At 45.8% G+C, this 23832-nt stretch overlaps 1 protein-coding gene across 1 annotated transcript in view; it reads left to right on the top strand.

Annotated features, from left to right (window-relative positions):
* Positions 1–23832, top strand: part of AR (androgen receptor) — a 34597-nt gene that overhangs the window by 4647 nt on the left and 6118 nt on the right. The window contains exons 3-4 of the mRNA XM_026066293.1: positions 6464–6580; positions 14365–14652. Coding sequence (XP_025922078.1) covers positions 6464–6580; positions 14365–14652 — 405 coding nt within the window. The remainder of the gene's footprint in view (positions 1–6463; positions 6581–14364; positions 14653–23832) is intronic.

The following is a 23832-nucleotide window of genomic DNA, read 5'->3' as shown; positions in this document are numbered from 1 at the left end:
CCTTCCTCAAGATGAGGAACAATCTTGAAAGCTGATATTTCAGTGTGTTCTTAGGTTTTAAAGTCCGTAAAATGTATCTCTGAAAACCTTAGGGCACCTTTTGACCTGCAATTGTAAAATGTTTCCAAAAGCTTCACAGATAAGAAAAAAACCCTTCCTTCTGCCTTTGTTTCCTTCCTGTTACTAATGTAAACCAGCATCTTCCAAAGGGCAGGAGAAGCAAGGTGCTGTGAACTGAAGAGCAAAACAAACAGATCACCTCATAGGGAATGGGGAATAACTAGACCCATGGTTTTTCTATTTTTCATATTTTTTGGCTAATACTGCGCTTATCTGATAATAATTCAGGGAAGTTTAAGAATTTTCTTCTTCTTCTTCTTCTTCTTCTTTTTTTTTTTTTGCAAGTTCAAGTCCAGCCAGTTCTTCCAACAAGATGCTGGAACAGTTAATAGGAAAGACATGAATGTTTACTTGTCGTCAGTCTGTCAGGTGTCTGGGTTTGTGAACTCTCCCAAGACCTACGTAAGACCAGGTTAAATATGGGCAAGCTCTAAGACCCACCATGCAGATTCTTCAGCTCTAATGTGGACTTGGAAGATGGACAGCCTGATTTTTGTAATCATACATGCGACTTGCTGTTCTGCATTCTGACATGCGGTGGATTAGCCTTTCACCAGAGCAGTGTATTAGGGCCAACTCAACACTTTCTTGCCAGTTCTCAAGATGACGACAAGTTTAAATGAACTGTTTTCAGAGACCATCACCATGTTTTAAAATTCTTTCTCCTTCTCTTGGCTGATCTGACAGTATACCAAAGAGTCTGCAAAATGCTTTCTTGGTAGTACAGCACCATGACATTCCTGCTTTGGTGGATGGCTTCTCGGTCCGCTTTGGGCTCTCTTGGCCCTAAAGGTCCGTGTGACGAGCAGAAAGTGGAATAACTAGAGCTGCCAAACCTCAGGCACTCCTAGCACAGCCCGTTGCTTGTCTCCTGCTCTGTCTACCAGGAGAAACTGCTTTTCTCCCCTCTGCCTTCCTCAGACAAGCTCCCTTCAGCCCAGCGCAGCGGTGCTTCCCTTCGGGTGACCTGGTACATCATCACACGCAGAAGTGTGACCTGCTCTAGGTGACCCTGCTTCAGCAGGGGGTTGCACTAGACGATCTCCGGAGGTCCCTGCCAAYCTCAGCCATCTGTGATGCTGTGATGACGTCTCTCTGCACCGTTCTGGTAACTGGCAGCTACTCACTGCTTCAGTTGTCGCTCAAGCAAGTTATCTGGTCTGCTTTTCAGCCCGTGGATAGTCAGACCTGGCATTGGTTGGAGTTTGAAGTGGACATTTTAACTCTGAACACTTTAGAGAGCTAAAACATGATGGTATTATCTTGTTGCCAGAGGGTCAAACAGCTAAAACGTTTTTGCTCACTGGATTTAAGCTTCTTTATAGCTTCTTAAGTTTGCACAATCCTGTAGTTACTCACTTTCACAGCTTGTAGGTTACCCCTGGCTTGCTCCAGCCTTCTTATTGCTGGGTGGTCTGCCTATACTGAGCTGTTAGCTGCACGTGCTATTAGTATGCAGCATCTGTAGCTGCTTCCATACTTGTCTCRCTCTGGCTAGCTAATGTTTACGCTTGTGGACCATCATTTTTGGTTCCCTGGACAAGTTCCTTTTTGCTCTTCCGACAGCCAGCCTCCCATGCTGAGCCTGCATGCTTTTATGGCGCAGGCTGCTAAAATCCCTGCTCCAAAAATAAAATGGCAGTGCCTGACATCGCACTGGGTCGAAATGGTGCTCGAAATTTTTCTTTTTTATTTTCTTCAGTCTTTCAGTAATTATGGGTGACTGTTAACAAAACTACTTTGCAAAGATAGTTTATTAATAGTGGCTTATTGCTGGATCCGAAAAGCTAAATAGCTTTGTCTTCTTGGGTTATTTCTAATGGGAGCGTAAGCTAAGTACTTTAAAGCAGTCCCAGTATCAAACTGGTAGACTCAGCCGTTGCCATATCCCAGTTCATGACAGCAACTGGAACCAGAAGTTTTAAAGGAAAGTGCTAGAAAACCTGCAGTTGCATGAGATTCTGGACTGGGGGATTTGCTCTCTCAGAAAGCTTGATCTTATTCCCTAGCAGTTAGATTTTGGTTTATGCCTTGAAATATGAGAATATAATTTCTCATCGAAAAGGTATTTAATGGGTTTTCACATCCACGATTGTAAATCTTAATCCAGATGTTGGCATGGATTACTTTGCTTTCTGGAAGACGATGCTACGCTAGGCACGACACTTCCTGCGGCAACAGGCTTTTAGTTAAATAACTTCTCTGGACTGAGCAACCATATCTGATCCTGAGCAGTTGCCAGCATCCCCGTCCGGGGGCTGCAGCGTGGGGAGGGACAAGCGGGGGGCCGGGGTGTTCTGATGCTTTTAAGTGATTCTGTCCTCGGAGCGTGGCGGCGTGGGCAGCCCTGTGCTTCTTCGCTGGGGCAGGCGGGAGATCAGGCCTGGAGCAGGTGCCAGGGAGTCCTGGCCTCTAGCACCTCTGTCGCTCGGCGAGATTTCCATCGCCCTGGTGCAGCAAACAAAAGACCGGTAAAATTTTAAATAGCGAACACTGATGTTTTTGTAATAGGAGGTAATTTAGCATAAGTATTGCTTATTCTTGCCAGTTATTTTTTGTGTGGTTTCAGAATGAGCATAAGCCCTTTCTTGATGTATGCACCAATGATTGTAGTTTGCTAAATTCCAGGAAACAGAATTAGATTAGCAGGTAAGGGCTGTTTAGACTAACTGAATTTTTTTGTTCCGAAACCTGATCAAAAATAACTTCTCTTGTTTCTCCTGTGTGGGTAGAAAAAGAGACATTGTAAAATGTCTTCAGGACTACTTTCAGTAAGAAAGTGATTTTAAAAAAAGGACGTTGTAAAGACAGCGTAACTGCTTGATTCTGCAAAGAGCTGGACTGCTGGATATAACAGGAGAATATGTTTAAAGTTTAGAACTGTACCTAGAGGTTTGCAAAGCTGCAGTCTCTGGTTAGGAGTATTATAGTACATGTCTCTATTCTTTGCCAGGTGCAAAAGAGGAAAAAAATCATTCCAGTGTTAAACCCAATGAAACAAAAAATAGCACATTTTTCTTTAAATAAAGAACAGTTGATTTCAGATTTGCCAGCTTGTTCTTAAATGAAGAGAGTAAATGATGCTGAAATTTAGGAACCTCTCTGTACAGGAGAAGGTACTTAAGCTGGACGGAGCCGCTTTGTATCCAAGCCGCTCCCCACTGTTCCCTGGGCTTTGCTGTCTCCCGCGTGCCGGAACACGTCGTGGGTCGCACCGCTTCCCGTGTTGCCCCTTCCCGGCGGGAGGAGGAGGAGGAGGAGGATGMACGGCGCGGTGCCGGTGGGTGCGCTGCCCCTGGGGCCGCGGCCGCTGGCCGTCCAGCAGACCTGCCCAGGTCGGACGTGCCTCGGTCCGCGCGGCACGGCCCCGCCAGCGCGCTCCCGGCCACGGCTGAGCGTGGGGTGGGACAACTCCAGGGTTCGCCAGCAATTAAAAGGGAAATCTCTATTTCCCTGGGGTTCAGCGCCGGATGAGCAAACACCTTACCCTCATACTGAGCAGAGGGAGATGCGTGAATAATTTTGCTATTACCTTTTTCCCCCTTTGGGTTAATAGCTAACAGCTTAAGATGCGCAGTGCCAAGCTCTGTATGTACAGCTAACAGAAAGCTTTTCTGTCTGAAGGGGTTTATTTTGTGAACCAGGAAGTAAGCCCTGGCCGTTTCAGCAAAATCGCTGTGCCATGACCATTGGGCACGTTGTGGACTGAACCTAAAAGCTTGCATTTGTCGGAGCCCACTGGCGAGGAAGCAAAATGTAAGACAGAGTTTTTGCATATGCACATTTCTGTGCGTAATGGTCTGAGAGAGCAGGCGCGCACCGAAGCCGTCCACCGCCTCCGGGCTGGCGGAAGGGTGATCCGTCGCCCTGTGCCTTTTCCTTGGTGCAGAAAGCGGCTGCCAGTCGCTGCCGGCATCGTCTGCTGCCGCTCGTTCTCGAGTGCGTCCCCCGTGCGAGGTGCTGGGCCGGGAGAGCAGCCTGGCTGCCGCGTCTCGGATGCCCCGAACCCCCCGGTCCCAGTCCCGGTCCCGGTCTCGGCYGGGGGTTCGGTCTGGCCCCGGGGCATCCTTCGCGGCTCGGGCAGTGGCTGTGCTGTGAGCGCGGGTCCCAGCTTGCCTCGCACGTGCGCATGATGCCGACGGGCTCCGGAGCATCCCGGTGTTGTTGCGAGATGGGAATCCTGCAGGGAGCCCGGGAGGGAACGGGCAGGGGGAGCTGGGGCTCGGCTCACCACCCTCCGTGCTGGCGCGYGGGAAGCAGAGCATCCGCTGCCGTCGGCGCGTGCCCCTGAAGAGGACAAGCGGAGGGAACGCGGCCTCAGCACCCCTGTCCCCGGCACAAAAATAACCCCGAGTAACCCGGTTGCAGCTGAAGTCGTGGATTACTCATCCTTCTCGATAAACTGTTGAAGGGGAGGAAGGTGCTCGTGTTCAGTGGGGTTTTGTGTGGTCTCTGCTTCTGAGGCTTTTCTAAGTGTCCTTAACRCTGCTAATGAGCCGGGGGAGAGGGAGCAGGAAGAGGTGCTGATGAGAACGGTGTTAAAAGGCTCCAGCGAGGAGTCACGTGTCGCGGGTGACGCGCTCCGGCCCCGTTACGTTTCCTGGCCTTGGGGGCGGTGTAACGATCGGCTTTTAGCGGGGACAGTTCTGAGAAGTTCAGGTGCACGGTGGTTTTTCAGCCCTCCGGTGTAGCCGTGCGCGCGCGCGCGGGGTGGGAGAGGGGTTCGCGATGACGCCGAGCCTTCTGATGGCTCCCGCGTGGCACCTCGGCTGCCGGCTGCGGCGTGGTTTTGCAGGTGGAGGTCGGTAGCGTCAGCCCAAAGACAGGGGCACGTCAGGCTGGAGGTCAGCGGGGAGGAGAGGAGCGGTAGGACCTTCTGTGGGCGCCGCGGTCACCTGGAGTGCGGAGAACATAGCGTGTCCTTGGAGCTTGGAGGGCGACGGTGAAGCAAGAAACGGTGCCGACATGATATATAACTACTGCACGGCCAAAAGATTGGCCGCTTTTTCCGATGCTAATGTCTTAAGATGTTGTRGATGTGTGTGCAGGAGGTGTGGGGTTGTTAAATCAGTGCACCAAAGGTGAATCTCCTGTCAAAATGCTTACATTAAGTTGTTAGATTAAACCTTGTCCTTTTAATGGTCCTCTGATGGGCTCAGAAGGGATATTCCTTGAAGAATGCAGAAGGCAAACACTTTCAGGATAATAAATGCAGGTTAAATTGGGTATGGACTGACTTCCCGTTTAGTCTACTTCTACAGAATCTGTAATGTGTGCAGCTCTGTGAATTGGTGAGACTAGTTTTCATYTGGAACGGTATGAAGAACATCGGATAAATCCCGATCCAGTAAACGTGTTTAGACTTGACAAGAAAACAAATGAGTCAAGAAGGAAAGTTCATTCTTGGCATGTCTAGAGAACGAGGCGGTAAAGAAAATAAGAAGAAATCTGGATAAATATTACCTCTGACAGCTGCTCTCCTGCCTCTGAAATGTGCTTGTAAAGAGGTGTAGTGACATAATTATCAACAGGGAGAACAGCCCGAGAGAAGTGGTGCCATATGTTAGCAAAGCGTTAGTGAATATACCTCTATTTCGGTGACTGTACCTCTATTTTGGTGAATATACCTCTATTTCAGGTAGCCAGCTCTCATACGAAGCATATATATCTGGCAATGAACCACTTCCATAGCATGAAGAATGGTGTCGTTTTTCCAAAAGATACCGACTCCCGACATACTTTTCTGCTGGGAGCGAGCTGGGGAGTCCGCTTTTTGTCTTGCRTTGGTTTTTGACCAGGAGGCAGCTCCACCTTTCTAGAACCGTGCGGGAGATGTCAGTGCTTCGGGCTGGAGAGGCAGCCGACCTCTTAATGTGGAGGAGCGATGCCGTCCTTCACCCCGCGTGCGAGCGGGTGGGCAGCTGGCAGCGCCGGCCCCTGACGTGGCTCCCGCAGGTCTCCGTCCCCAGTCAGATGAGGAGGAGGAGGAGGAGGAGGAGTGGTTGTGAGAGTAAGGCTTTCTGTTTCCTGGCCTCCAGTGCCTGGAAGCTGCTTTAACAGCTCTCACCATCAGGTTCCCAGCTGAGGCAAAGCCGTGTTTGAATTACATGCCTTGGCTTTCAGCCTCCAAGCTGAGGGTTGCAGAGCTGTGACAGCTGAAAGGTGTTTTTTGGAAAGACACCACAAAGCTAACATAGAAATATGAACTGCAGCAGTGCCATTGACTTTGGTAAGAGCTTGCTGGATGTTGAGTGATGCTGAGAAAACATGAGCCCATTTCTGCTTGTAAGTCTGGTCTGATTTGTATCCACCATCCATGTGCCATTTCTTCTGATTTTTCTAGGTAAACAGAAGTATCTTTGTGCCAGCCGGAACGACTGCACCATTGACAAGTTCAGAAGGAAAAACTGCCCTTCCTGTCGCCTGCGAAAATGCTACGAAGCAGGAATGACTCTTGGAGGTAGCGTATGAACAGCATCTTCTGCTTCCTTGCGACGTTCTTGGGCAGCCAGGGCTAATCGTGCTGATAATTAATGTACTTGGCATATTAATAGTAAATGTCTGAGTAAATGAGGCTGATAGAGCATAATGAGCTTCAGGAAAGCTTTGCAAGTTTCGATTGCCAGAACTGTGAATTTCATTAAACTTCTGTTTGCATTTCGGGAAAAATTCCCTTCCTTAATGTAAAACCTTGTTAATCAGGAAAATTGTATCAACAGCCAGTTAAGCTGGATTCTTACTCATACCAAAGTCACTTTGAACAGCTCACTCGCATTTTAAGATGATTTTTCAGTGGCAGAATTAGGCAAAGGGGCATTTTTCTTCATAAAAGTATGGCTCCAGTATTTTTCTTCTCTAAATGGATGTTGCTTCTGTACCAGTAGTAAAACTCCTTGCTATAATGTGGCTCTTCTCCAGAAATAAAAAGCTAGAAAATATGTAGCTATATCAAAACCTGAAAGAATGTCCACTTCCAAAATCTGAGGTTTTGTTTGAAATCTAAAAGCTACAATCCAGATTATGCAAAACTATTCTCATCTTCCTACAAGCAGGTGTATTTTACTGACCGAAACCTCTGAATTTCCATATAAAAGCTTTGACATTCTCTGCACCTGCCTTTCTTTCTGTCTACCTCAAAACTTTACAAAATTTTAAAATATAGTTATTTTCAAGTACCTTTGGGTGACTCATCTGCAAATTTAGTTTATTTGATATGGGAGTGAGGAAGAAAATACACTGAAAAACTGGCTTGGTGGAGCTGGACTGTGATGGAAAGGCCTCTGGCAGCAAAGTGCTAACTATGTTATATGGAAAACGAAAGCCGCTGGTAACATCAGGGACAGCACAGAGGGAGGCGGAGGAGTCTTCGCTTCGCTAGTTAGATATGCAAGCGTTTTAATTTAAACGCTTGTACCGTTGCTGAGATGCGTAATGCCTTAGAGAGCCATTAGGGTGCTGTGAGTAGTCTTGAGGAGCTTGCTGCTGGAAAGGTTCTGCTTTATGGCTCATCGAGGAGCAATGACTTTGGTTTTATTTTCCCCCCGAACAATTCTTACTGCTCGGGTCCCAACAAGCACTCATGCTTAGCAGAGCAGGAACCAGCCTGCTCACGTCTGCCTTTACAGCAGCAGGTAGTAAATCTGAAGGAACGGTGGTAACCCGGCTCCGAGAAGGAGGGGAAATGCAGAGGTGCAGCTTCTCTCGCTTCCTCCTGATCAGCAGTAGAAAAACCAAATTCGTTAAACAACGGAGCATCGGTGCATGGGTGTGGGGGGGGGGGGCAAGTGGTCCAGAAGCTGAAATGGTCTGTTCTGCTCCGCGAGATCCAAGGATGCCACGGGAAACCTCAAAGAGCTTGTTCAGAGGCTCAATGCAGGAACACGAGAAGCGTTGCTCACCTTTTCATTTTTCATTCAAAGCCCAGTTCTGCTTTGAAAGGTACTGTAAAAGTGGGGTAGAGTTTGTTCTGTTTTGGCTCTTTGTGCCTGCGAGTCCCGCAGGGGATGTTCCTGGCCGCGTGTGGCCGGCAGGGGAGGTTCGCRGGGGCCCAGGGCTGCTCCCCCAGCTCGCCCCAGCTCTCCTTCCCACCAAACTGAGCCGCGGTGTTCACGAGACGAAAGCTAAAGCAAACCACTGAGCACTTGCTTTAATCAGCAAAGCTGGCAAATGTGACCGAACACATACAAGGAAGCAGATGGATGAAGTTAAAATACCATGTTTAGACAGTTTTCGGAGCGGAAGAGATTCTTGTCAACCCCGATGGCTTGTAGCGTTGCACAGTCAGTCCATGGGTGCTGCTGTATGTGGCCTCGCTGCTGCGAAAGCTTCTGCCCTCCTTCCCCCCAGTCCCCATCCCGTCACGTGTGAGCTTTGTGGCAGCTGACGGGGGAATCGCTGTAGCGTTTTGTAAGTGGTGTGCAGTGCTTGTGCAAAGGCACGTCTGGATTTCTGAGCACTAGGAAAGTGTCCAGTGAGGTGACGAAGCAGCCAGTTTGCTTGCTAATATTATCAAATGAGTATCTCTCCATCTCATTTCTCCAGTATCTTGTTCACTGCTCCTGCCATCTAGTCCTGTGTCATCCAGCCCAGTCGGGAATGAGCGTGAGGAAAGGAGGCTCTTTTCTTGGAGACATCCTGGCTGTTGGAGTCTTCCTGCCTGAATGCATTCGTTCTTACTGGAGTTCATGATGAAACTTGGTTTTTTTGTTTGCTTGTTTGTTTGTTTTTTATGGTACCTGATGATGTTCTGTAGCCCTGGGTCTCCTAGTCATCGGCATTAGGAAAGTAAGGAGACTCCTTCAGGAATGCCTCAACGCTTCCTTTGTCAGCCTCACAGGGTCACTATAGGAACACTGTAATTGCATTGCCTATATGATTCCTGGACTTCTTTGTGCCAGGAAGGACAGAGATGAGGAATCAAACCTAGCTCTCCGGTCCTCAACCATCAGAAGGGCTCTTTGTAATGCTATCCAAAACAAGCATGCCCTTATTTTTTGTGGTGAAGTTTCCTTAAATAAAAGCAGACATCCATCAATGCAACCCTTCTGTAGGACACACTGACAAAATTAATGCTAATACTGATTCCACCCCCTCTCCTTTTTTTTTCTTAAGCTCTTTGGGTCACCCTGACCCGTTCTGCCTGGTCTGTTTTGCATTTGTTTTTAATGTTGGTTTAAAAGTAATTGTTAAAAACATGCATGCTATGAGTTTGTCCACAGCTATTTCTCCCACAGTAGAAAGGCACAGCGTTTGAAAACTCTTCCAGGCTCAGACAGTTGGTCTTAACTGCTTGTTAATTACCAGTCACTTGGAGGTATAATAGAGCCGACTGTGACCAGCAAACCTGCAGCTCTGGGTATTTTTTATGGTAGGAGGAGGCGACATACTGAATGCCTTAYTTAGGAGACTCTGCTTTGGCACAGAATGGCAATATTTCGAAGCACTTCATTATTGATTGAGATCACTCTGACCTGAAAGCTGAAATCCATTAAACAGAATCTTCTCTCCTGATCAACACTGTAAAGCCAAAGAGAGGAAAAACATTTAAAAAAGTGATAATGCTGGTTTCCTTTACTCGCTTCTGCTAGTGCTTCTTCCTCCCTGCCCTGCAGTACCTCTTCATGTTACAAATTTAGATATCTGCACAGTTCCACTGGTTCGTTTCAATCCAGACGTGCATTAACCGTGTCCGTTATGCGCATACGCATCCAGCCATCGTTATCCTGTTCCAGTCTGGACCATACACATCACCCAGTCAGTGCGYACCAGTACTGAACTGCACAGCTCCGAATTTAAGGCAGCTCCTGTTCGTTTGCTGCCAGTGCATTTTATTCTTGGCATGCAGGGACCCGTACGCTATTCCAGTTCTGCAGACTACGCGTATGTCTGCCAACGGCCTGAATTCCCAGCTGTCTGTGTTGTTGGACTTTGCTSCTCAGCCAACAGCTTTGTCTGTGAATCTTCTGCCTAATTGCAACACTGTGTGCGGTTCATGTCCAGATTCTCCTGCGAGCAAAAACTCCCAAACATGCAAGATTCAGTTCATTTTGTTGATTATCAGGCTAGAAGACTATTGCAACAACTGTTTAGATCCCCTGGAAGCCCAAGACGCCACCTAGGTTAAGTTCTTTACTTCCTTGATCCAAAGTGTATTTTCTAGTCTTTATTATTATGACTTTTCCAGTTTGCCAACATCTCCCTTGTAGTGTGAGTGTCCAGTCACAGCTTTCCACTGTCAGCAGCATCAGTGCTTAAAAGCAGAGGTAAGACACTCTTCAGCTCAATATTTTCCTCCTTTACGTGATTGGGGATCGTATTAGTCCTACAGCCTCTGAATCATACTGCCAGCCTGGGCTTTTGTGTTTACCCATCAACTTTTTTTGTGAATTCAGGCTCCCGAGAATGGAGTTCATTGCTCCTTGARTATGGCTCACGTTTTTAGTTGCTGGATGTGTCTGTTTACAGTGAAATGCAATTCGTTTGAGTAGACTGAGCTTAGCAGCAGACCCTGATCAGTCCGATCAGTGACCAGCCCTTTTCATTCATTACTGTATTCCCATTTTAGCATTGTCCTACAGACTTCATTAGTAGAAATATTTAATTTTCCTTTTGAATGAATAGAAATGTTCATTAGCAGAGGGCTGAGAACAGCCCTCATAAGAACCAAACCTCTTTGATAATGTTCCAGCATTTATAGCTATGTTTTGAGATATATCTGCCAGGTGATATAAAATCATTTCAGCAGTAGCATGTTCATTTTATATCATTCTGTTTTTTTGATTCATGCAAACCAAATTGAGTCAGATGTCTTAAACAGTTCTACTATACCAGCACTGTTATTTTTTATCAATTAAAATTATCGTGCCAAAAAAACTGGTAGCTTGACGAGATCTGTTTTCAGCAAGCCAARTGTTGATTGATGTTAATAAATAATTTGAAGAGCAGAATATAAGTCAAGTCCTGTTTCAGCTTTTCAGTCATTTTGCCTGAAGCTGAAATCAGACTGACATGCCTACAGTTGACAAGGGTTCTTTGTAATTTCTAATACAAAAGTAGTTTTATTCCAGTTCCCCAGAACTTCTCAGAGTTCCCAGAGTTGTTAAAAATCACTATTAGTAGCCCAGAGCATTCCTTGACCAATTCTTCAGAAACTCCTGGCTGAAAGTCGTCCAGGTTAAGCTGCTTAAAATGTGTGTAACTTCTACAATTGCTCTATAATGTACTCGCTAATGGCTTTTGCAGTGCTGAGTATTTTACCATGATATCAAAGCATATTACATCATCTGGGCTTTTTCCAAATAGAAAAAAATACCTTCTAAACCAAAAATAAAATAGAATTTCAGATGTGCTGCATGTGCGACTTGTCAGTACCGTGCATTTAACACTATTATGAGGCTTCCTGAATGATTTTTTCTCTAGTAACAGCAAAAGCAGATTCATTTTTTGTTGTTTTCAGTTGCACCTGCTGGGGTTCATCCCACCGTAGTTCAGACATCTGCAGTCTAGACCTCTGCCTGGCTTAACTCGTCCTAGAATAAAAGTGTAATGGATGTCTCATTTAAGAGGAGATTCATTGCAAGTATCTGTTTCTGTCCACTGTTATCAAGGGAGTCTTGCTAATGAGCATTGCAGATTTGTAAAATTAGAAGAGATGAATCCCACACTGCGTGTCTGTGATGGTGTCAGAGTATTTCAGAGATATGTAGAAAGAAACAGCTCCTTCTTATGTTGACGTGTTAAGTCTTGGTTCCAGGTATTTTTGTTCCCCATCAAATGCTGAGCAGTGGCTGCCATCAAAAGGGCTTTTGCAGAGGTGAAGCAAAATTAAGACAGAAGTACTTGTCTTTGCTATGGGAGAATTGTTGTCTTTGAAACTGTGTTTGTTAGAAGATTGAAATATCTATCTGGATTCCAATATTTTTAAACTTAAAATAAACGTGAAGTAAGATTCCAGTAAGGCCAGGCGGGCCATTTCAGCAGTTGAATTTCAGGATAGATTAAGTACAACAGTTTTACAACCTAGAGAAATCCTCCTAAAAGCTATAGATTTTTATACTGAATATAATCTAATCTTCACCTGTGAAGCTTTTCTCCAACTAATAACATCAGTATTTCAATGATCTGTGGAACAACTGCTCCTGTAAAACACAAACATAAAGATCCTCTGAAAAGAATAGTTGCTGTCTAGCTTCACTGCTTTCTGACACCTGGTGCTTTGGTTTATGCCTATAATCTCATGCGAGCCCTTTTTTCTTGCTTCGTGGAATCTCTTTTAGCACTAGATAGTTCAATTAAAAACATTATAACATTTAAGCCAAGCTATATATTTGTTTTATACAGTGTAGGTATGACTTCATTTGTACATAGGACTTTATTGGCACTGATTATTCATCCTTGGAAGTTACAGTTTGGTTTTTATTTCGTGTTTTAAGCCTGCGAGCTCTTATTTCCTACCAGCACGCCTGTCATTAAAAGTCGAGTGCCAAATACAACTATAAGAGATGGCTTTCACCTCATATGGAGTTAGCCCTGATGCCTCCTTCCTTGATTAGCGGTAGGTTTTTTAGAAGCGAGGAATCAGCGTATCGCACTTGTGTCTTTTCTTGTTGCTTGTCCAAAACAAAGAAGAAACGCAGCTTCCAGGGCACAGCTGTGCCATGCCTTTCCCAGGAGATCTCGCTGCCGGACGGGAATCTCAAGGTTACGAAGGAGAGCACCGTGGTTTGCCAAAGCCCGGTGATGGATGTGCTATYTGAGATTTTTAGAGGAGTGAGAGAGGAGAGGCTCTTGTTTTCTCTTTGGCCTGTGACCCACACAAATAATTGCTGAAGCATGTCTCACTGCATATGGCCTTGTTTTCCTGTTGCTCTTTTGTTTTTATTACTGTTTTCTCCTCCTTTTTTTTATAGAGCAGCCTGCCTTAATTACACTTACAGTAGATCATCCAAAGTACATTACTTCAAGAGCAGTGTTTTGAATTGATTTACAAAGCTGCACTTTAGCTTGACATTTTTATGTTTCACTGCTTATTTTTCTAATTACAGCTGAAAGGAAATTTCAGATAAGTATCATGTAATGTAGGAGCCAAAACCCCAAGGACAATGGGTTTGATGTTATATTCTTTGCTTGAATTAAGCAATCAGCTTTTTTCTCTAATTAATTAGGGGTTTTTTGGAGCCTGTTAAGGATGAAAGCAGTTACTATCTACTATAGCCTGCCAACCTGTGTTGTGCTGAACACTGTCATGTAGGATCAAATTAGGTAATCACTAACTCTCGAAGAACTTTGTAATCGTGCATCTGAAGCTCCTGGTCTGTTTTGTTTGCYAACTAGCATTCGTAATTAAGAAACAGGTGCACCCCCAGGAGAGACTCTTCCTTATGGCGACGTGGGCACATTCGTTTGCTCTCTGCAGTCTGAACCCCTCAAGTCCTCTGCCCTAAAGCTCCTTTGGGAGCTGGCCAATGGACCAAGACCACCACTTCTTGCGTCTTCTCTTTTTTCATGGGTTGACTGGGAAGATACCAGGAAAAGAGCCATGGAAGCACCTACCAACCTTTTAAATATAGTTTCTGTAATATATTTGTAGAGTAGTAATGAAGTTGGACGTGCCTGGTTACACAGCAGTAGGTGTGGTAGGAATCCTGTGCAGAGAGAAGGCCACTACTCAGATAGGAGCTTCCTCTTGGGTGCATTTTCCTGCTCTTACAGTGAATTCGTGAGGTCAAAAGCATTTCCATGCGGACAGTGCCCTGGTCTCACAGAAGTGAGGACAGGGTACCCGTCCCATCTGCCCGAAGTCTGGTGTGGAGTGGAACTATCCAGCTGACAACATTCAAGTGTAGTGAGGTTTTCTGCAGAATGTGATCAGATGCTGAGTTTACTTGCTTGTGCTGCTTTCCTTTTTGAGTGCATGTGAGCAGTTATCTGAATCACTTTACCTCTCCTCTGTTTTTCCCAGTCCCTCCTCTCCATTTATAACTGAGTTGCACATAACTGCAACCAGTCACTGTTGAGGATGTAAATGATGCTTGTTTTTTTCCATATAAGATTAATGAACAACTGAATATCCCTGCATAGTATATACTCCCTTTTGTCCTTAGGTGATGTCTATGTGTACTGAGTAAGTAGCTGCTGTTCTTCATCAGTTTTGCTTTCATTGTAAATGTAAGTGATGGAGCTGGAAGCCAAGAACACTCAAGCTTAATTTTTAAATGTCATGCTAAGATGTGTCTTTTTTCACAGCCCGCAAGCTTAAGAAACTGGGCAACCTGAAGATACAAGATGATCCTGAGGCAGGCAGCTCATCCAGCCCTGCAGAGGAGCAAGCCCCCAAGATGGTGATGACACGTATCGATGGGTACGAGTGCCAGCCCATCTTCCTCAACGTCCTGGAAGCCATCGAGCCCGGTGTGGTGTGCGCTGGCCATGACAACAGCCAGCCTGACTCCTTCTCCAACCTGCTGACCAGTCTGAATGAGCTCGGGGAGAGGCAGCTGGTCTACGTGGTAAAATGGGCAAAAGCCTTGCCAGGTGAGGAAGAGAATTAACAAATGCCCTCTCTTTCCTGTCGCATTCCTAAGAGCCCTCCTGCTGACATCCCTCGGGGTGGATTTCAAAGGGAGTGGTGTAATCTGTATCTCAAAATCACAACATTCCTTGGGGGAGCATTTTCACAAGGTGCCTGTCTGTGGGGTTTGTCTGTGACCGGACTGCAGCAGCATCAGAGTTGACTCCCGTTGGTGGCTGGCTCATGGGACGGGTGATTGAGGTGGACCAAGTCTATGCAGAAGCTTACGCTTTGGGCTTCTCTCCTGCTGATGACTCCTGGCTTGTGGCATCACATAGTGAGGCTGCTTTTTCCCCTCTGCCTGTAAATGGCTGTTGTTAATTAGAATTTCAGGGTCCTGATTTCTCTGCTTTCTTCTCTCTGCAGTGGTTTTGCTCTACTTCCAGCACTGTTTCAATTAAATCTGCAGAATTCCTGTCTAAACGAAAGATTGACGCCATCATGTAACTCACGTGAGGAGTTATATGATGGTATTAATCTTTCCTCGTGGAGGAGAGGGTGAATTCTCTAGATGAATCAAAAGGGTGCTGTTTCATGAAGTGAAACTGAAATTTGGGAAACTGAGCTGCAAGTAGCTAAGGCTTGGGTTTGAGTTGCTACAAAGCTTAATTAGGCTATCTGGGCAACTCAGCAAAAGTTCCCATCCTTAAAATCTGAGGTCAATTAGTTCTTATACAGTTACTTTAAATATGTCTTGACAAAGGCATGTGAGTCTGTTTGTTATTAAATAGTTACATCTGTGTACCGTAACTGCAGTAAAAACACTTTCTTGAAATACTTCCAAAGGCATATGATGCATATGCCCCATTGCTTTGCATCCAATCAGAGCAGCAAAAACTGGCAAAATACCTCCATGGCACCTGCTCTTTCTACCTGCACAGCCCGAGAGGTTTTGGGGGGGTTCTTGCCTGTGCTAGAAATGGCAAGAATACTCCCTTTTGGCCGCTGTTTGACCTGAGACCTCTAACATGGCCTTTTCCAAATGGGCATTTATTCAAAGAAGCTAATTCCATCCTCGTTTCTTGACCTACTTTTTCATATTTCAGTTGATTTACTAATCCTTCTACAAACTTGTTTTCTTCTTTTCCCTCTCTTTTACCCCCATTTACTATATTCCCTTCCATCCGTAATCTCTTCATCTTTTTCAGTGCTACTCATGTGCAGGGAGATGGGGTAAAGACTGTATGTATAACCTTACTAAATGTACACATCTGCAGTAGGTGCATTTCAGCTGCTACAACATTAGCATGTACTTTGCTGAAATCCACACCAGAGAATTATGAAGGTTTCATGTAGTATGCAAATTAACCGCTTTGTAAATGTGTTTCTGTGCATCGTGACCCATGCTATGCAATTAGCAATACAGAAATATTACTGCTGTAATTATCGTTACTTGAGTGGTTGTTAGTTTGTGAAAGCTAATGCTCACCCAGGGTGTCACCCGCCCCCCTCCATCAGGTGCTCGTCCACGTACATGCTGATACCGGGGGTGCGCACGTGCCACGGGAGCTTTTCCTTCCTTTCCTAGCTTTCCGATGTGTGCCGGCACTGTGCCACCCTACCCGTCCCTGCGCAGCCTTCCCTTTGCTCTGTGCTGAGGGCGGAGAGGGGAGTTTGCACATCCCTCCTCGGTTCCTTGCAGACACTCTAAGCGCAATATCTTTCTCCTCTGCTGTTCTTGGCTTTTGGCCTCGTGGTTTTGTCTTTCCCTTTTGGGTTCCTCTTTCTTTGTAGAATTCCCCAGTAGATTTCCCCTTTTTATATCTATTTTAATTACCATTTCCTACATTTTTTGTTCTTTTTTAGAAGAGAGAGGGATGAGAGAAAAATTTTTTTTCTTTTTTTTGCATAACTTTTCCTACAAGACTTAGGCTGAAGATCCTCTGTTTGGGAAACTCTTCTGACCTTTGTGGCTTTTTGTCTTTCTATACTCAAATTTTGAAATTTTGAAATTCCTATATTAGCTCTTTTATTTTCTCATCGAGAACCACTTCCCCTTTTCTCCTCCTCTAAAATTGCCTCTCCTGAGGTTTTGCAGTTGAAGTTGTCCTGGGCCAGACATGCCTGTGCGAAAAGAGTATATTAAATGTCTTTAGTATCTCCGAGAGTTTCTGTCCCCAGAAGAAGTATGATTAACCAGTCTTTCAGCTTCTGGAAAGGAAGAAGAAAAGAGGGAAAAAAACAAAAATGATTTCTAAAGACATTAGTCGGTTTCCTGGAAGTCACGACTTCACTGGGGCCACGCCGTGCCCCTCAGAATGCCGTTGCCCTCTCGGTAGGCGTAGGTGACTCCAAAGCCTTTCAGAGCGACTGCTTGTGGCCTCTGGCAGCCCGGACTCCAGCTGCTGGGGCACCAGAGCAAGGAAGAGGAGGTCATCTGCCTCCACCTCCCAACCGGCGTGCCGCCATCGCCCTGGGAATGCTTTCTGGGTCCTTTCCTATAGTCCCGATATTGGCAACAAGCAGGCTTTCTGTCCTTCAGAGAGATGCTGTGTATCCTCTGCTGGATGACATCYGGGCTTTCAGCATCTAACGCACTCGGCTGCTCAGTCTCTCTGGACCCCGCTGACAGAGAGCTTGGGGTCTTGTGTGCTCTCTCCATCAGCCTCCACCGGCACCGCGGTCTCTAATGAACGAGGCAGTCTGGGTCTGACAGGTAGGTGTGTCAGACTCYAGCGTCGCTAGCAGTCCTGCTCTTGCAGCGATGTTATGAGATGCCGTCTTTCCCTTCTGAGAGTAAAATATCARTCTTCTCACTCGTTCAGTCTTCGCTAGTGGTTAATGTAGCCAGTGAAGAAGCTAAGGAACTTCAGGATTCACTTAGAGGGACTAACGATGCTGGTTAAGAAGGCATCCTCATTAACCAAGCTTTCAGTTTAGAGGCTCTGGCCTCTCATTGTAACTTTCAGTCCTACAGCCAGCTCAGGAAGTTTGCAGACATCCAGCTTTGTTAAGGTCCAGAACCTCGCTCTTGGGCATCCTGGGTATGGAAGAGGTGGTTTTCTCTTCTATGGCCACGTCAAGGCTGCAAGGTTCAGTATTCCCACAGGACGTACGAGGTGCAGCAGAGGTCTTCCTCTTTGAGATGTTGAAATGCTCAGTATGGAAGGTCTTCCCAGTTTGGAGCTGCAGGACTCCACACAAACCTTTTCATTTTTGGAAATCTGCATTCACCTCTAGAAGAAGAAACCTGATTTTTAGTCCTGTATCTTGGATCAGAGAGCTTCCCAGGCCCTGGTTTCTGCGATCAAATCATAGCTGCAGAACTCATGGGTGAGGCGACCTGCTTCCACATGAAGATGCAGTACGTGTTGCACTTTTCTCATTGCACTTTACTGGGAGTGCATTTTTAAGAAAAGTAGAGTTCATCCTTTGACTCTGTCTGCTTCTTCCTCTCTCTTTGGTCACTGGCATACTAGTTTCTTCTGGCCTAAACTTTAAGTCTTGAATTATATGGAAGAAAAGGAAAAGATTGTATTCCATTTCTTTTCCAACTTCTACTCATTCTTGATATTTTCAAGAAATCCTTCCTTACTATTTTTGTACTTCACAAACCCATTGATCTTTGAATAGCAAAGGAGAGATACAAAATCCCCAAGGGCTTTTTTCTTGGCAGTCAAGCTGATCGTGCATTACAGGCTGATGGAATTTATTTATAATGTATTCAAAGTTGTGATACGGGAGTATGTTAGGATTGGAAAGTTTCCAACTGGAAATTGTTATCAGGGGTATAAGTGGGAACATCCTCATGATAGATACGTTTCATTAAATACAATCTTTTTTAGTTTTGAGCATAGAGGTTATCATGCCCATTGCATTTCATAATCTGCCAGCTGACTAAATGAAATTGTAAGAATCAAGATCACACTAAGTGCAGTGGGACCTAGTTCAACTTCCAGCATCCCTGAGACTGCATCATGGGGATGATACAAAGCTACTTTCCTCACCGTGGCCCTATTCTTGATGAGGTGTCAGAGAAGACAGGGATCCTACTGTCTGTGTGCAAGGATATGACCAAAGGAGGAAACTGAGAAAAAAGTTTTCTACTACATGCCAAAAGCTGGTGATGAACTGTAGTCAGATCTTTTACTTTCCCAGAAACTTAGCGATTTGTGCAGAAGTACAGGTGTTCCAGGAGGCCTRTTAGTTTAAATATACTTAAATGAGGAATAGCCCATTCTATTTCTTATATTCTTGAGTAAGAAAAGGTTCAGTTAGCTTGTGAAACCAGGGACAAATCATACTTTCCCTTCTGGCTTGCCTATGTGAGACATCAAGATTTCTTCAGARAGGTCCTTTGAGACGCCACCAAACCTCACTAGGAAGCTGAGATAGTAAAACTGAGATAGTGCTAATGGGAAAGTGAAAGTGCTTTGAAAAACGTTTTTCTTCATAACAACCCCATCATCAGAGGCTTTTGCTCTTCTGTGCTAAAACTGATCTACAGCCTCCACATCCCTCACGCTGCTGCGCTTGACACGTGCTGCAGGAACGGCCCCTGCAGCGTAACGGCGCTTGCACGCGGCTACGTGTGGCCGAAATACTGCACCCCGTCCAGCTGGGAGAGCGCTATGGAAATTATGCCATCCAGGCAAAATTAATTCTATTCTTTTTATGTTTGAATATTCACCCGCTCCCCGGAAAGTTAAAATACAGCCGCAGTCACCTCAGCAGGCCGGAGGACTAGGAAGGCTCGTGCAGGCGAGGTTTTCTTGGCCGGGCTGTCAGAGGTCTGCGTGGGAGCGGTGTGAGTCCGTCCCCATCGCCCCCGCTGTGTCTGCCAGAAATAAACAGCCGTGATGAGCGTGAGGAGGGACCTCCCTGCGTACGGACGTGCGCCGAGCCCGTGCAGCTCGCTGCCGGTGGGAACGCGAAGCGACCGGTGACTTCGCCGTGCCCGGAGCAGAGCGCAAGGGCAGTCTGCTTTCCCCAGCTTTCTCCTAGTATTTCTGTGACATGTGACAGCACTGGAGTTTAATAGTAATAACGACAAATCCACAGCTTGGTCACTGTCATGATATTTTCCGAGAAGGACCGCGTTGCTGTAGGGCACCCGCTGGCGTGGCGACGTAGTGGGCTAGCTTTTAAACCTCTTTGCTTAAATTTTTAAAATACTACCTGATAACCATAGTTCGATTGCTGTCTGCAATTTATTTAAATTGTAATTTGATTAATAAACTAGAAGTATTTTCAGCTCTGGGGTCTGCAGTTAGCTAGGCAGCCTGACACGCAGCAGGGTCAGGAGAAGGGTGACTGAGGTGAAAACCAAGCAGAGGGAAGCAGAATGGAAACAAGCTCAAATAACTGAATTTCGCTGTTTTAAATTGTTTTTGTCAGTACTAAAAGATTTTCTCGCAATCCATTGAGAGACCGGAGGCTTTTTTAAGGGGTAGGACTGCCAAGGACGCGCCGGGGGAGCACCGCAGTGCCCGGCAGCCGGAGTTCACGCGGYGCATGGGGATGGGACGGGATGGGATGGGCTGCGCTTTTTCAGTAAGAAGGTTTTAGTCATATCTAGAGGGTCAGAAATCAGAAGAGCCCCGAGAAATCTGCGCCAAGCAGGAGCGTTTCTGAACCGTGCCGCTCTCAGGAGCAGTATCGGCGCCTGCCTTGCRGAGAAGGTTTAATGCACGGCCCTTCGGCCCCTCTGCCGCTGAAGCACCGCCAGCCGAGATAGAGTCAAGTTGTGGTCTCCTCGGAAAGGAAAGACTAAATAACCACAGCTTTTCAGGAAAGCTGCTGCAGTACAGAATTGCAAAACCTGTTTAAATCCATAAAATGCATCCATTTCAGTGCARGTAGAGGGAGTTCCCCTTGTTCCACATAGAGAAATTCAGACAAGAAGTTACAGCTAATTTAGATCAGCTGCCAAAAGTTTAGCTTTCAAACATGTTTGTATAAAAATCATTTTAAAAGGCAGCAAATGAGAAGTCTGCAGTCCATTCCTGAAGCTGCTAGGAAATCAGTCTATAAAAAAAAAAAATTGGATTGCGAGTATATGGGGAAAACCAGCTTGGGTCCGTCTGTCTGCTTCGCAGCAGACCGGTGGAAGGGACAGTGCAAGCTGCCGCTGCACTGTAAATAAGACAATATCAATGGAGATATTCCTGTAATTAGAGGTACTGCAAAAATCTCTGTGTACTTTGCATTTAAATTAGCGCTTTAAGGATATTTTGTTTACTTGGTTTTCTGCTTGAAATTTGCTACCTTATAGCGTGTGTAAGTCACACTTTAACTATAAGGATACAATTAACTGAGAATCTTTTTCCACTGTCTGGACAACAGAATTTCCAGAATACAAAAGGAGTATTCATTTATATTAGAAATGTTACTTTATGGTAACACATGAAGTTTTAAATTGCTGACCTCCTAGGAATATGTCATTCTGACAAAGAAAGCTGCACATCAAGAGAGAAGATAAAGAACCTGTTGATAAACTATGCTGCTTCAAAATTATTTGCAAGAAAATGGTTATGCTTTCAGCTTTTTCAAATCATCAGTAAATTTAATTTTAATTTTGCTATGAATTTTATCTGTAAAAACTATCATTTGGATCTGTTCAAACTATGCCAATACTAAAAGCTTAACTAGATATTATGGCATTAGATTTTTATTTGTTTTCTTTTACAGTGATTTTGGCCATAGAACACCTAAGATACCTGAAGGGGATAGGTTTCCTGGAGTGATAGGCATCTGCCTTTTGAAACCTTTTCTTTAAAGGCGTTTCAGATTGGAAACTGAAATCAGTGCTCTCTTTTAGAAATGTCAGCCACTGTGATTCTAGAACCTGTTTTTTGGACAAGCAGAAAGCAAACTTTAAGGCCTTTAACAGCAGGACTGTTGCCTTCAAATACCATTCTTAAAACATTGATAAAGTGTGCTCAAATATTTTTTTTTTTAGTGAACATAATTACAAGCTAATGAACAAGCGTACCAAAACCCTTTTCATATCAAAGATTAGGTGCAACTTTCAACAAATATGTTGAAAAGCTGATATTCAGTGTTCGAGGGAAACCCAGACTTAGTGTGTAGGTGAAAACTGAAACCTGCAGAGGCTTTTTTGATCGCTGATTTGCACACACACCACAGAGCTCCCTACATACACCCACGACTATAACCTCAGAATTGGGTTAAGGAGAATGAAGACGTTCTGCCATAGATGTTGATGTTTCAGAATGTTTCTTCCTATTGATGCTGAACCAAGCAAAGGAGAAAGATCATTTATAAGAAGTAGGAATTAAATTTCACTGAATTCACTGGACTTTGATTAAGGCCTTTGTAGTGCTCTAGAACAAACTGCTGGATTGATTAAAATTTGAAAGGTCACACTGTAAAACAGAGCGAGACTGTACATATGAGCTGGAAAACCTGAACGTGGACACCTCTGAAAAGAATAAAGTTACCGGCAGAGAAATGTTAACGTGAGAAGCGACAGCAACAGGCAGAATCAACCCAGCTCGTCTCGCTGCCAACTGACGGTCCCAAGGAAGCTCTAGAGGTGCGTGGCAGGCCCAGAACAAGACGTCCCAAAATGTTTTGTCCAGGAAGAGTGGTGGATCCTGGCTTCCAGGAGCAGAAGTCTCCCGTAACGGTCTCCAGTTACTGTGACTCCACCAGACGTTTCCTGGTTGTTCCCTGGCCTGCAAGAAGCCAGCTGAGCTTCTGCGGGGTGCAGTCCGCCCTTTCGCGCGGGGTCTCGCCTGCTCGGAGAAGAGGCCTGTCCGCCAGCCGCCCTCCGAAGCAAGGGGCAGGAGCACCATCGCCTCCCAGCCCGGCAGCGCCTGCGGGAGCCGCTCGGCGCGCGCTCCTCGTGCGCTCCGTGGCTCGGCGGAAGAGCTCCTGCCTCTCTTTAGTCTCTCCCTGTAGAAGACCCAAATAAAACGAGACTACAGCCGCTTCTTGGCCGCGGGTCTGGCCTCTCCAGCTTCTTCCCTTCCCCTTGCGTCAGAGGGGATCGCGCAGGTCCATCACCACCAGAAGTGACAGCAGAAGTGCAGCCAGGGCAGGTTTAAAAACCCCCTGTGAGCGGTACAGGTATGTTTTCTGTCTTTAATTCGCTTATAGAGTATAGGTTTCCTCTTTGGTGGTAGGATTTAAGGGCCTCACTCCCAAAATATAGGCAGGAGGGACACCTCGCATCTGCCTTCTTCCTCCCTCACCTGGTCCTGGCCTTTGCAATTAATTTCTGACCCTACGGCAGCTCTTGGGCCCARCGTATGATAGGGAATTTCTTGCATCTCTTCCGAAGACAGAGCGTCTGCTCTCATGAGTATGGCCATATTCACAGAATGCTCTTTTCTGTGCGGTTACGAGCTCCTTTCGYGGGGAACAGCTTTTGCCTGAAGACAGTGGCGTGTCTGTGTCCTCGCGGCGCCTGTCCATCGGGCGAACCCCGAATGCTGYGCCAGCATCTGGATTCGTCAGCCCTGAGTCTTCCTTTAGCGCTTCCTTCAAACTGCGGAGGAAGTCTTGATTGTTAGGCTTCAGTTTGACCTACTTTTTCGTGTTTACTCTTTGTTTTATAGAGCAAGGAAGAGAGCAGGCAAACAGCTGAAACGGGGGCATATCTCCTGTAATGACCTGCTACCCCACTGTAGACCTGCACCCTTCTCCTGGGCCGAGCTTCCACCCCTACAGGTTTTGGCTTAATACAGCAGCTTCTACTTCCCCTGCATCCCACTTTACTCCTCTTCGCCTTTGCTGCCAGTCTTACAGCCTGTGTATGCATGTGCGTATGTACGTACATGCGTATGTACCTATGCCAAACGGGCCAACTGCTGGAGTGCGCTTGGATGCAAGGTGCAAGAAGGAGTTTATCATGCGCCTTCTGGTGTAATAAATGCACAAGTCAAGCATGAAGGGCCAAAGGCATCCGTCACTGAGGTYGGTTCAAGGAAGGAAGCATATACTTCTCTGCTAGCTAAGATGTCCAAGGCAAAACCATGGACTTCACCAGCTTCTCTGGACAGCTCACCAGTTGTCTTTTAATTCCTTCTGAGGAGAAGATATGTTTTTCCTTCAATGAGCAATTTAAAAAGGGGACAAAAAAAATCTTGTGGACTTGAGGGAAAATAAGTGTATAGCAGACTGATCAAATGTTTATCCTCATCACTCAAGTGCCAGTCTAGGAGCATTCCCAGCAT

The sequence above is a fragment of the Apteryx rowi genome, unplaced genomic scaffold, assembly GCF_003343035.1.
Source record: "Apteryx rowi isolate R43461 unplaced genomic scaffold, aptRow1 scaffold_24, whole genome shotgun sequence".
NCBI classification, from domain to species: Eukaryota; Metazoa; Chordata; class Aves; order Apterygiformes; family Apterygidae; genus Apteryx; species Apteryx rowi.
This window is presented reverse-complemented; position numbering and strand designations above follow the sequence as displayed.